At 46.5% G+C, this 14,713-nt stretch overlaps 1 protein-coding gene across 1 annotated transcript in view; it reads right to left on the bottom strand.

The window, feature by feature from the left end:
* The window catches only part of LOC103696385 (protein STRICTOSIDINE SYNTHASE-LIKE 3-like), a 37,338-nt gene extending 23,003 nt beyond the window's left edge, over positions 1 to 14,335 (bottom strand). Inside the window, exons 1-2 of the mRNA XM_026800871.4 lie at positions 13,867 to 14,335; positions 337 to 612 (exon numbers count right to left, since the gene is read on the bottom strand). Coding sequence (XP_026656672.1) covers positions 337 to 612; positions 13,867 to 14,198 — 608 coding nt within the window. The 5' untranslated portion in view covers positions 14,199 to 14,335. The remainder of the gene's footprint in view (positions 1 to 336; positions 613 to 13,866) is intronic.
* Between the last annotated feature and the right edge of the window lie 378 nt (positions 14,336 to 14,713).

The raw sequence follows: 14,713 nt of genomic DNA, 5'->3' as shown, positions 1-14,713 counted from the left end.
ATTCAGCAAAGGGAACTTTTTAAGAAGCAGTTAGTCCGATGCAGCTAAGAATAAAATAATGCACCTTCCATGAGAAAACTGACATGTAAGGCATGGAGCAACTGAGAAAAGTGAAGGCTCCAAAGACAAGAGGAATGACAAGGATGCAATTGCAAATTTTTAATCATAAAGAGACTGTTTACTGGTTAGCCATCTTTCTTTGAGCTAGTCTCTAGACAATACAGAGCCAATAGCATCACTGTTTCAGTGTTCTATTATATGTGCATTATAATGGCATCAGAAAGCATGAAATTATAATATGAAAGGAAATATCAAGGAGTATGGAAGAAGACATACCTCCTCTGGTAATTTGTGCTACTGTCGGTAAAATAAATATTCCCTTCCTCATCTATATCCAAATCATTTGTGAAATTTAACTGGACCCCTTCTGCCTCTGTGGTTAGTGGTGTTGCCAGGCCACCTTCTGGGCCTACCTTCAACAACCCAAAATAGGCATCAGCAATGTATAAATCTCCAGTTTTCTTGTCAAATCGAAGACCCAGTGGTCGCCCGCAGATATGCTCATTTTTCAAGTAACTCAAAGGTGATGGTTTCGGGTCACATAACTCCGATCTATACACAATACATAGCCATGCAAAATTAAGAAGATTGAGGTCAGCACACATTCAACAAGTTTCCTGAGATGAACAAGTACAACCTGGTTATTACAACAATTTACAAGACACATATTTGTTGATGATATAAAAGGGTTGATACATACTATAAATTCATGCTTGAGTGCATGTTTTGTAGCCTGCAGATTTGACTGAAGCTTTCGCCAAAAATGTACAGTTCTTTCGTTCACTAGAATAGGACACTGAAGCAGGTATTTACTAGTTTCATGCCCTTTTTTTCTTTACAAATAAATATTTTTTGAGAAAAAACACTTGGATTCCTCCTGAAATGAATAAAATGTGGAGATTGAATAAATTGTGATTCAACCCTCATTGCATTTCTTTGTGCTTTGTTGTGAAGTTTTTTTTTTTCTTTATATATTTGATTTACTATATTTTTCTATCTTTGCAACCATAAATTTTCATGTTCCAATGTTGCTCTCTTTCTGTTTGACACTGTTCAAAACAAAACAATTTTTCATAACATTTTTTAGCCTGGTTGTGTCAAAATGTGGTTCCAAAACTGAAGTTTAAATTTTGCTCTAATGCAGTACAAGTACACAGAAATCCCAATGACACTTAGAAATTTATTATATTAGCATAGCTCTGCATCTTACCTCAAATCAGAACCACATCCATAAGTAAATAAGCCTTGTCCAAGCTCCTATGGAGCTAATTGCGTCACTAAATTCCATCCAAGGTGATGCTTTAATTTATGGCTGAAGTTTTCTATTGCTATACTGCAAGGTTCGCCGTACCGGTACCGAACCTCGTACCGATGCCGCACTAGCATAGACGTACCGAGTGTCAGTACGGTACGGTACAGGGTACGCCAGACGTACCGATACGCTGCTGCCACACTAGCATAGACATATAGAGTGTTGGTACAGTACGGTATGCGGTACATCAGGCGTACCGACACTGGCGTATCGGTACGGTATGTGTGGTATCGACCGATACAGCATACTATGCTATGCTGCCTTCCTCAGTCTGCAAAAGCCTTCTATCACCCTTAAACGGCCAATTAGGCTTTTCCTCCCTTCCACACTAGAGGCAGCTTCTAACTCACATCTAACATGTCTGGTGACCAATTTATCCATGTAATAATCCACCATGTCATACATATTGAGGTGATTTCAGGACTTTTTTTTTCAAAATATTCTGAATCTCTATTCTATTCATCCTTTATTTCATGCTATTCATCTCTCAGTTCTGCCACTTGATTCTCAACATCTTCAGCATTGTCCAAAATGTTGGAACAGGGAGAACTTCATTTGTCCATTTGGTATTTCAAAGACATCAAAATATATGTAGGCCCGAGTCGAAACCAAAGGTTTTAACTGTGCAAGTTGTGTAGCTTACAAAGCAAATAACATGTCCTCCCATGATTTACAGAACATGCATAAATGAAGACGAAATTAGTGAAAAAAGACATAACTTTGCATGAGAACAGAGAAATCAAAATGTGCTAGTGAGACTATATTGTTGCATTACTGTACATAAAATTTCTGCATCACCTAAAAGTATGTGGTATTCTCAATTCTTGTGATGTTGGTGAATTATTTGAACATTTGTGCAATGCAGGTACACATAACTTTTATTTTCTAGACATTTTCCAGAAAGATTTGATTTACAGAAACTATTGCAAGCTGTTTGCAACATTTTCCCATCCAAATTTTCAAGTTTAAAATCAGACTCCATATTTAGATATCAGAATTCTCCATTATGCACAATAGTTGAGGCTATAGATCATCTCTAATTGTCCACTAAAGAATGGTGTCTTACAATATTTATGAACTAGGCTATCACATACAGACTTTACCCGTAGCCCAGGTGATTCACTGCCTCCCTCTCGCTAAAATGGGATGAATCTTCTCATGCATTAAAATGTCAGTTGACCGAAGACCCTGAATTATGCATAATTTCAAATGAACTGGAGGATGGGTGAGTTAGAGAACTAAAGAGATCACCTAATCATAGGATTAGAGGTTATCCGGATCATAAAAGTTGCTAAGTTGCTAGAATGTTGCATATTGTCTAGCACTTCTGACCGAAAAAACTAACAGTGGATAAGCAAGCAAAATACTTTCAGCAGTAACTGAGAATTTTTTTTTTATATAGTTTTACTTTATTCCAAATTCAGGCTTATGTTCATATTTGAAATGCCAATCTTACAACTAGAATTGACATTTTTCTTTAGTTAAAAAATTATATTGTTGCCACGGAGAATTGGTTCAACTGATGCACCAAGCTGGAAAGGTTGCTAGAGGGCTCGACATTTAGTTGCTTGGGCCGTGCAGAACGACGATGCGGCCAAAGCTAGGCTAGGCGGTTGAGGTCGTGCCTAGGTTCCGGTCTGCCATCGAGCTCGGCCTAAAACAACAAAGACGAAGAAGTTCTCTTGTCGGAGAGTGTCTGGCAGGAGACCCTGCCTAAGTCAAAACGACGCTCAAGAAATAGTACAGGTTTAGAGACTAACAGCACGGTAGGCTGCTAGAGCTCCAGAGCACTTATCTAGAAGGTCCCTCTAAGAATAGATTGTATAGGCGAAGGTCGACGTCTGTCGCCGGAGAATTCGGGCATGTGGGTCGGCCATGTTTAGCAGGCCACCGCACGTTCCTAAGATCACGCGCGATCATTTCGCATGCACATCACACCTCGCACATTTTGCAGGTGCAGTTTGGGAAACCACCTGCGATCGTTGCCGAGCTACTGCCAACTATGGGGGATTTTGAAATTCAAAATTTTGCCAAGGCACTTCTTACGCTTGCCACGTGGCGAACCCTAATCAGCAGATTAGAGGCTTTGCGGAGGGTTTTGATTGGCTAGTCTTCCACATGAATTGTGGTTGGTTCCGAGGCGTATCACTTGCCCCCAACTTCCAAGGCCGAGTTAGACTTGTCAGCTCAAGTGGTGAAAATAATTCTGTCAATAAGGCCGACCAACTAAGGTAAATCATGAAGCTGAGCCAAACGATGCAGTCGTGCCAATATCCGTTGAACCGGTACCAGAACTCGGAGGTAAAGGTATTGCTCCCTTCCCCATTTATTTTCGTCCACCTATCACAGAAGCTGCCTAGGAAGCAATCCTATTTGGTGCCTCCAAGGCTATTCCAGTGGTCACTCCTACGGCTGCTTTGGCATCTACGATTGCTCTGCAAGCCACTTCTATTCCTTTGGCTACGTCTGATGTGGCTAAGGCTGTAACTGAGTCGGGTTGACCCATGACCCGACCTGCTTAGACCCGACCCGAATTTTAAGACCTGTGGGGCCGAATCAGATCCTAAAATTGGACCTGTTCTATTTTTCAGGTCGGATCTGGGTTTACTGAATCTCGACCCAATCCGGACCCGACCCAATCTTTTTGGAGTCAATTTTGGATCGCTTACCCAACGACCCGACCCGACCCAAACTCGAATTACCCGTTTAGGCCTGCAGGCCCACACAGTCTACGAAGTTTCTAAAAAAAAAGACAAAAGGAAGGAAAGCAGCAAAAGGAGGTGAGGAAGTGGTACAACAATACTTGCTCGAGCCCAAGAGCATGCCACCCCACTCTCCAAGGCAACAGCCAATCGTCAGGTGGCGGAATGTCATGTCGCCCTTAATGATGATGGGACGGCTATAGATACGAGCGGCCCCTCTCCCCCGTCCCATGCGAAATTGGATGGCATTCCCTGTTCTCACCACTACGCCATGGAAATGGACGAAGCCGCAATGGCTGCTGCTGCTGTTGTTTTGATCATTTATTATTTTTATTATTTATTCTCCGCTCCCCGTCCTCCCTCTGCCTCCCCTTCTCCTTCCCCCTCTCTCTGCAGTCCTCCTTGTCGTCGCTCAATCCCTCCCTCCCTCTCTCTCTCCAACCACCCCGTAACCCCCTCCCCCTTCACCTCTCCTCCAAATCCACCCTCAGACAGCTCTCCCCTTCCATTTCTCTGCATAAAGTTCCCATCTTTATCTATCCTCATCATCAGATCCCCCTCGTTCCCTCATTCCCAACGTTATTTGTCAATCAATGCGGGCTCCTGAGCTGTAGGGATGGGCGAGGACAGTCGGCTGTGGCGCTCCGAGCTAGCATGCAGGAGGCATCATAAGTGATGCGGGGACCACAGGCTGGCGGTGTTGAGATGGCCGCGGACGAGTCGGGGCGACGGCGGGGCCGCCGCTAGTGGTGATGGTCAAGGGGAAGCTTCTAATGCCATCATACGTGTGAGCCACCCTCTTCTCTGCTAACTCCATACCTTGCCTTCATTCATAAATTAAAGTAGTATGTCCCGACTCGACCAGGACCTAGACCCAACCCAAACTCTGTGAATTTTTTGGGTAGGGTCTAGGTTATACATGGATCCGACCCGACCCGAATAACCCATTAGATCAAAAATTATATCCGTAGACCCAACCCGACCCAACCTTCAATCAGGTTGGGTTTGGGTCCAAAATTAGGACCCAAACAAGAAACAGAGTTGGGTCAGCGTCACTCAAGATCCAACCTAACCCGACCCATTTGCACCCCTAGATTCAGCCCCATCTTCAGTGGCCCACCCAAGGGCCCACTACAATTCAGTGTCTGTCTTGAAAACTATCGTGACTCCAGCGGTGGTGCTGAGCCAGCATTTACCCTGGCCATTGTTGTTGGGGTTTCTCACGCATTCGCTTCTTCATTCTAGCCTGTCCAGCAGGGTACTGTGTCAGAGGCCTTTTGACCGAATTAGTTGGTGAGGACATTCGATTCAATGCTTCACTAAGGCGACATGATTTGAAGATTCATGCTCCCCGAGGATAAAAGGAGCTTGCTCACCTCCACGTGCCATACTATCATTGAGGTAAGGCGCTGGCTTCATTCATTTTGAGTTTTCTTCTTCACCAAGGGAAGTGACTACCTCCTTTTTGTTTGCAGGGGATGCACACTGCTAGAGTGCTCATTGCGATCATCCGCTCCTACCAGCAGATGTCGAAAAGCACCGATCGTAGCATCCAGGAGGCCGAGCGAGGAAGGGCTCACGCCGAGTAGAGGCAGGCCATGGACGAGAGGGCGAGAGAGGAGCCGGAAGCACAAGTCCGCCTTTCAGAAATAAGAGCGGAGGCTGGCCAGGCTTAGCTGAGCCTGGTGGCGACAAAGCTTCAAGGAATCCAGCGGGCCCGATGAAGAAAGGGACTGGGTGAGAAGAGAGGACGAGGAGATCGCTCGTCTGAAGGACATGGTGGCTCAGGTTGAGTAGAGGGCTTCTCAAACCAAGCAAAGGTTCGCCTGGGAAAAGGCAAAGTTACCCAATCCAAGGAGAGAGCTGCGCCCGCACCAAGAAGAGAATCGGCCATGCTGAGGAATGGGCCTAGCATGCTGTTGCGGAGTACAAGGCTTCGTAGGAGATTCCTTCAAGAAAGGCTTCACTATCTGCCGAGGGAGAGTCAACAAGTTGCTCCCTAAGGGTGAACTCAGCTCGGTCACTTTCTCAGGAGAGTGTTTCAATGAAGGGACCTTCTTTCAAGGAACTGATAGCAAGGATGAAGAGGAAGAAGAAGAATAGAGAGAAAAGGAGTAGGGTTGTTTTCCAACTTGGGTATTCACATGCTGTGATTTTGCACCTTCCTTTCCTTCTTTGGCAATTTCTGTAATCCCCCTTTTTCTTGAATGAATTAAGTTATCTCCTGATCTTCCCCTTGTTTGTTCTATTTTCATCATGTGTTTTTCTCAAAGCCACTTGATCCGTAAATTTCCATTTAGCTACTTACATTGAGCAAGTCAGTGTCTTGACCCTCACGTGATTCGTGATAACTGATGCGCGAGCCGAGGTAGGCTTGCTCGGGACAGATGACGAGGGCACCATGGTAGAGTGGCCTGCCCCGAGTCACTGCATGGCTAGGCCCTATCTGCTTTCTCTTGAAGGTGTTGAGGTCACCATGCTGATTTGTTTTCAAGGTTTCAACTTTCAATAGACTTTCCTCGAACAAAGGTCCATTAAGCTTTGCATCATCTTTACGTGGATGATAATTCTAGTGACATTATCCCCAAAAGTTGGATAGCAGGGAATGTTTCCCGAAATGAATGCATACTGCCAGGGCTTGGGAGTTTGGCACATGGCGTGTGATCAAATGGGAGGCCTTGATCTCAGTTATCCGTGTTGCAGGAAACCAACCTTTGGTAAAGGGTCAATCTTCGCCGTTCTTTGTTGCTTCCTTTGTCCTTTGCTTGGGCTTGATGAGCCGCTCACCAGCAAAACGGTTGCCCGATTACTCCGAGTCTCTCCGGTGGAGCTTTCAATAGGCCATGGAGCAATTGGCGGAAGTCGATGGCAAACTCGGACTTCTCCAAGGCAGGCTGGTTGCCAAGTGGGCGGCATCAACCCATCATAAGGTGGAGGAAGCAGAGGCAGAGCGAAGGACAATCCAAGTAGAGGAAGTAGATCTCAAGGTTTTCGGACTCGTCATGGAGTTGCGAGTCACACTCCAATGTGTCGTAAACCACGAAAAGAAGGCTGGCATGATAATGGAGTGCTAACCTTCGATCGCAACTAGATGTAATGTTGTTGAGTCTTCATTGAGGACCACTCGGTTGAAGCCTCCTTTGCGACCCCACAAGGGGGACGTAGCATGAGGTAAGAGCCAGACTCCTTTTGGATGTTGTAGTCGACAGAGATTTGGCCACATTTGAACTGCCCTAACAGACTATTGCTTCATCTGAATGGTAGCATCTCATGTCCCCTCTTTTTGTGAATGTAGCCTATCAATGAACCGATACCACTATAACTAAAGAAATGGATGAATAAAGGTTTCTCTTTGCCCTCCTTTTTTTCCTTTCTTGCTCTGCGCAACGTTGTGTGCATAAACTCATGGAGTCGAGCCAGCCGCCGCAGAGTGCTGCTACCTCGCAAGCGGTTAGGCTTTGCCCTTTTCAGGGACCGAGTCTTAGACACAGACCAAAATTTGAACTCGCCATCAGAGAACACTAGGGCCTTGCCTCCCCAGTCCCCGTTATGACTTGCAGTATACACAGGCAGGGTTAATCAAGAAGAGCTACTGCCATCTTGATGAAATATTATTAACTAGTCAAGTCGTCATTGCCTCCACTTGGGTTGTCCCGATCTGAGAAGTTTCGTTAGCTCGCCAAATCCTCGGTTCAAGAACTCGTATCTCCACTTGGGCTATCCCGACGTGGAGAAGTCGGTTAGCTCGCTAAGTCTTTGGCTGGGCCGGTATCTCCACTTGGGCTATCCCGACCTAGAGAGATCGGTTAACTTACCGAGTCTTCGGCTCAAGAGCTTGTATCTCTACTTGGGTTGTCCCGACCCAGGAAGATCGGTTAGCTCACCAAGTCTTTGGTTCAAGGGCCAATAAAATGGAGGTGTAGACCCTCACGGAAGCTTCTGTGGAAACCTTTTAGGGGCAAAGCCATGGAAGTCAAGGTTGTTGAATAGCTCATCCGACAAACAGAGGTGTAGGCCTTCAGGAAGCTCCCTTGGGAACTTCCTAGCCACAAAGGCATAAAGGTTGGAGCTATTGAATAGCTTATCGGACGAGCCACAAAGGCTTGTAGGTCGAAGCTGTTAGATAGCTCGTTCGATGTGTTGTGTCTGAAGACATCTTCATCAGTGGTCATTATAGGACACGCCCAACTTCGTGCTTAGAGTCCGACCTAAAACACTCACAGAGTTTCTTACCAAAGGAAATAGTTTCATTGATAAGTCAAACTTACAGAGTATACTGATATACCTTGCTGATAATACATTCGGAGATTGGTGGAATTCCATGTTCGAGGTATGGGTGTTCCATCCAGATGCTTAAATTGGTAGATTCTGGGGCATACAACTTCGGACACCTTATATGGACCTTCCTAGTTTGTTGCAAGCTTGTCTCGTTTGACTGGTTGCGCCACTTCAACTCTCCTGAGCATCTCTGGAACAAAAAAATGAATTTCACTTGAGAGTTGTAATATCGGGCTACTCGTCATTGGTACGTGGCCATGAGAATCCAAGCACTCTCGCTAGTTTCTACAAAGAGGTCAAGGCTAACTCAGAGGTCTTCCAGATTCCTCTGCTCGTCCAAGGAGTCCACCCACTGTGAAGGTAAACCAATCTCCATGGGAATCACTGCTTTGACGCCCAAGGTAAGGTTGAAAGGAGTTTCTCCCATTGGAGTCCAGTGTGTGGTCCTGTATGCCCAAAGAATGCTGTAGAGCTCGTCCAACCAGTCCCTTTGTTCTGTCCAACCGCATCTTCGGACCTTACAGGATGGTTCTATTGGTCACTTCATTGTTCAACCTCTCCATTCGACTGGGGGGTGCCCGACTGAGGTGAGTCGATGGTCTATATGCAGGTCAGTATAGAATCCTCTAGAGCAATCATTGTCGAACTGCCTCCTGTTGTCGATAATAATGGATTGGAGAAGTCCAATGCAGCATATAATGCACCTCCACACAAAGTCTTGGGCATTTTTCTCGGTGATCCGAGCTAAAAACTCAACCTCGACCCACTTAGTGAAGTTGTTGATGGTAACCATTAAAGTTTTTTTTTGTCTGGTCGCCTGAGAGAACGACCCAAGTACATTCATTCCCCACTAGGCAAAGACCAAGGAGTGCTGATCGGCATGAGCGAAGCTGTAGACCGCCACTGGACATACGCATGTCTTTAGCACTGGTCGCACTTCTTTACGAAGTCAACAGCGTCTCTCTGAATACTCGGCCAGAAGTAGCCTTATCGTAGGACCTTGTAGGCTAATGCCTTACCACCTAGATGATTTTTACAAATTCCTTCATGGACTTCCCATAGTGCATATTCAGCTTTGGATGGTTGAATTCACCAAAGGAGAGGTAAAGTAAGCGATCTCATGTAGAGCTTTTCCTTGAGCACGACGTAAAGTGCGGATTGGTTCCTCAACCTTCGAGCTTCTCTCCTGTCTGCGGGGAGTTTCCCATCTTGAAAGTACCTCACAAGCGGGTCCATCTAGCTCGGTTCAAGATCAGTCTGTAATATAGGGGCTAGTTCCTCTTCTATGCTCGACCAATCGAGCACTTCCAGATAGGTCTTGTGCAGATCAAAGCAATCCGAGGTGGCAAGCTTCGATAGTAGGTCAGCCCTAACATTTTTCGACATTGCGATTTGCAGAATTTCGAACTCCTCGAAGGTCGAAGAAATATCCCTAACCCTTTGATGGTACTGCGCCATTGCGGGGGACCTAGCCTCTAAATCTCTTCGAACATGTCAAGCGACCAATTGGGAGTTGGTGAGAGCTTTTAAGCTCCGAATTCCAAGCTCCTGAGCAAGTTTTAGCCTGGTGAGGAGAGCGTCATACTCTGCTTTGTTGTTTGAGGCCTTGAAGCAAAAAGGCAATGCATACTCTGCAATGACTCCATTCGAAGTAGTAAAATTCATTCTGGTTCCACTCTTGTTCGGGTTAGATGACCCGTCGACATGGAGTGTCCAGGAATCCTTTGGCTCGTGCTCCACTAGTGGTGTACCGGCCTCATTATCATCAGATTGTACATTCCATGATGAAGTATGCCAATCGGTACAGGCTGAACCGACCGGTTCCGGTCGGTACAGGCTGAACCGACCGGTTCCGGTCGGTACAGGCTGAACCGACCGGTTCCGGTCGGTACAGGCTGAACCGACCGGAACCGACCGGTTCCGGTCGGTTCAGCATACCCTGTTTGGGATTGATAGTAAATGTCAAATTCTCCAAGCTCCACTACCCATTTGACTAACCTCTTCAATGAATTCAACTTCTGCAAGACTGGCTTTAATGGTTGGTCAATCAACATGGCTCATCTCCTTTATCTTCGGAGTCAACTCAAGCACGGCTCATTTTTTTTGGGATTAGCCTCAATCTCGTGCTGAGTCACCATGAATCCTAGAAAGTTTCTCGAGGAAACCCTGAATGCGCATTTGGACTGAGTTTCATGCGGTATTTTTTTCGAGTTTGGAAAGAGGTCTCGCCCGATCGGCTACATGGTGCTTGGCTTGTTGACTTTTTACTAGCATGTCATCAACATAAACGTCTATGTTCTGACTTATCTGATTTTTGAATATTTTGTTGACCAAGTGCTGGTAAGTGACTCCCGCATTCTTCAAATCAAAGAACATAACTTTGTAATAGTAGAGCCCTTTGTCTATGATGAAGAGATCTTCTCCTCATCTTCCGGTGCCATTCAGATCTGGTTATAGCCCGAAAACACATCTATGAAGCACAACATTTGATGTCTTGATGTGGCATCGACCAATTGGTCGGCAATTGGAAGTTGTCCTTCGAATAGGCTTTGTTGAGGTTGATTAAATCGATGCAAACCCGCCACTTTCCGTTGGCCTTTTTAACCGGGACAATGTTGGCCAACCAGTTGGAACAGTCAACCTCACAGATAAGATCCGTGCTGAGGAGCTTGTTCACCTCTTCATCAATGGCCTTCTGCCTTTCTAAGGCAAAGCATCCTTTCTTCTATCGAACAAGCTAGTGGGCTAGATCTACACTCAATATGTGACGTCCAAACTTATGTTTGGCATGTCGGAGGCCGACCAAGTGAAGACATCAACGTTGGCTTGAAGGAATTCCATGAGTCGGGTCCTAACAACGTTGCCGAGGTGGGCACTAACCTACACTATGCGGTTCGGCTCTGCTTTACTTAAGGAAACTGAAAGGACTTCTTCAGCCGGATCTCCATCTTACTACCTTTATTCATCTTGAGTGTCAAAGCCCTTGATAGGCAACATCTCCATCGGCTTCTTTCCTCAGAGCGCGGCGACATAGCACCGCCGAGCAAGCGCTTGGTCGCCTCAAACTTCTTCAACACCATTCCTAGTCGAGAATTTCATCGGTAGGTGGTTACTGGAGACTACGGCATGCAGAGTGTTCAGGCCTAGCCACCCTAGGATGGCGTTATAATCAACGGGACCTTAATAGCTAGGAAGTCGAGCATTATCATGGTCTGCTTCAGGGCTTGCCCTGCAATAACTAGAAGGGTGATGATGTCTTCCATTGGGACCAGATCTCCGAAAAATCCAACCAGAGGAAAGTCAATCTACCTGAGCTACCATGGCCTCTTCAGCGTTAACATACATATCAGCTTGGGCTAGAAGCTTGGTGTAGTCCTTCAGGAACCTCTCCCCTAGAGAGAAGAGGAATTGAAATTTCTTCAATCTACTCCTCATGGCAGATATAGCAATCGAGTGGTTCAAGTGGCAGATCTCTAACATGGTCACATTGAAGCGGCTAACATAGTCCCGCAGGGACTCCTCCCTCTGCTTGATGGCAAAGAGGGTACCGGAACCCTTCATTTGCCTCCTATTGCTCATGAAATAGGCAGCAAATATCCTGTCGAACTGTTCAAAAGAATGGATGGAGCTCGGTTATAGCCCAATGTACCACAATCGGGCTGCCTTCCACGTGGAAGGCTCTACATGGTACTGCATCGGTGGCTTCCTAGAAAATCATGAGAGCTTTGAAGCGAGGAGGAACGATTTCTTCTATTATCTTCGCCAAGAACGAGGGTTCAGTGGCGAACTCCACTTTCCTCCCTTGCTCGTTTTGGTGCTGCCTTAGGACCTCGAGACGGCGATCCATCTTCTAAAACTTGCAATCAAGGTTTGCCCCCCTCCTGGAGGCTCTCTCAGACCAATGGGGAGAGGAGTGGTTGGATGCCAACTCTTCCCAAGATGGGGAATGGCGCCAAGAATCTTGTCCCAAACTCCGCGGATGGGAGTGATGAATGCGAGGGGCCTTCCTCGGGCTTCGAGGACAAGCATGGTGACTTTATTGACCCCATCTCAAGCTCCTAAGAGGGGAGTGACGGCCCCGCTGCCCCGGAATTTTCTGATGACTCGGCTCATAAGCCTACTGCTGTCGTTGTTATTGCTCGGTGCTGACTGCTGCAAGTTCTAAATGGCTATGGTCAGCGCCTGAACCTGTTACATGAGCAAGTGAAACTGGTCGATTGAAACCGCTTGTGCCTCTTGCAATTCTAACGGGGTTAGAAACTTTTAAGGGCTCTGCAAAGAGCCATCGAATTCCTCTGGCATGCTTGGTTGAGCATTAGAAAATGTTGGTTGTGCTCTTGAAGATTTCATGGTGGTGAGCTATCTGTCTTCTAAAAAAAATCTCCTACAATGGGATCAAGGACTCTTCCTCTAGCACCAATCTGTCGCCGCTGAGAATCAGTTCGACCGAGGCACCGAGCGAGAAAGGTTGCTGAAGAGCTCGGCGCTCAGCCGCCTGAGCTATGCAGAACTGGAAGGTCATGCCTAAGGTTTCAGTCCGTCGTTGAGCTCGGCCTAAAACAGCAAAGACGAAAAAGTCCTCTTATCGAAGAGTGTCCAGCGAGGAACCCTCTGATACTTAAGTAGAACGACACTCAGAGAGTAATAGAGGTTTAGAGAACGACAACATGATGGTTTGGCAGAGCTCCAAAACACTTATCTAGAGGTCCCCGTAAGAGTGGATTGTATAGGCGAAGGCCGACGCCTGTCGCTTGAGAATTCGGGTATGTGGGTCGGCCATTTTTGGCCACCCCGCACATTTCGCAAGCATGATTTGGAAAACATAATTGAAGTTGATGTTGGCATTTGAAAGCCATTAAAGGGAGTCAATGCTGGTTCTGGTGCTAAACGTGTAATCGACATTTTTAAATATGGTTTTCGCTATTAAAAAAGATGGTGGCAGTCAAAATGTTCATTTTAACTTTAATTTTTCTCAAAGAACAAGACAATTATATGTCAGAGCTCCACCCCACAAATCAACAAAACAATAAAGAAAAGCATATTGTTGTTTCACTTTTTTTTTAGTTGCGCCCCATGCCCCCATTTACATAGAAATCTGATATCAGTTATGAACATGGCTGCGCAGCAACCACAAATCCACATTAAATGCTAATCTTGATTATAAGAATTGGAAAAAAAACTTTAAATGCTAATCCAGATTATAAGAATTGGAAAAAAAAGCACTCTCCTTATGAATGCGCAAGTCAAAAATAAACTCTTCTGCAGACACACTACTAACCAATCACCGATCCCATAAAACTGAGGCAATTCTCAAGCTTGCTTCGGATAATCAAAACCACCATTCATCGCAAGCAAACAAAAAGGAAGGGAGATAACTGCAACGGTGTGAGGTGATCGAAAAGTTTTCCTCTTTTTCATTGAACAGAGAACGGAGCGCTAACAAAATAAAAGCCCTTATAACCACTGGCCGGCGGGTGGATAAGAAACAGAGAGAGAGAAAAGCAAGGGAGGGACCTGATGGGCGAGGTGTAGGCGAAGTCGGACCAGGAGTGGCCGTTCCAGAAGAGGACGCGCCCGTCGGCGACTCCCGTATAGGGCCCGCGGCCGAGAGGGTCGAAGGCGACGCTCTCGGGACCCTGGATCTGGCCGACGAAGCGGATCTCCGCCCGCTGGAGCCGGTCCTCAGGGTCCCGCGCAGTAGGGAGCTCCGACCACGGCGGTAGCTCCACCGGGTACGCCTCGAAGCCCGGGTAGTCGGCCATGGAGCTGTGGCCAAGAGGGTCCGTCCCGCAGTAGAGCGCCGCCAGGAGGAACGCTCCGGCCAGGACGATTCCCAGTGGCGCCATCACCAGAGGTTTACGAGGCGGGCAGGAGCGGTGGGGATTACGAGGTATGTCTCCCCGCGTTTGGGGCACCGGATATTATGGACTGCGAGCAGGCGTGGAAGACTGGAGTTAGGCGAGCAGCAGCAGCTGACCGGGGTAGGTAGGGAGTTCGGTTTGGCGTGGGCGGACAAAAATGCCCACTCCAGCACGTCATCGCCCGCCATAATTCGGAGGAAGGGTAGTTGGGGAACAATAACGTGCAACTAAGCTAGCTTCTTGCTGCTATCAGCTAGTTATAATACATTTATTCATATATTTGAATCAAATATAAATAATAATATTATAAATATTTTTAATTTAATTGGTGATCAGTGATGTGCGTTGAAATCGACCACAACTCATCCAAAAAGCCGGCCAACCAAAATTCGTCACGAAGCCAGCGCACCACCAGTCGGAGCCCACCACATAGCATGTTCGGAAGCGCGCGGCCAAGTTCGAATTTCAAAAGCTCCTTACAATTGGCGATATCCCAACCA

Source organism: Phoenix dactylifera, chromosome 18 (assembly GCF_051530095.1).
Source record: "Phoenix dactylifera cultivar Ajwa chromosome 18, Ajwa_hap1_PhDact_Kaust_v1.1, whole genome shotgun sequence".
NCBI lineage: Eukaryota > Viridiplantae > Streptophyta > Magnoliopsida > Arecales > Arecaceae > Phoenix > Phoenix dactylifera.
This window is presented reverse-complemented; position numbering and strand designations above follow the sequence as displayed.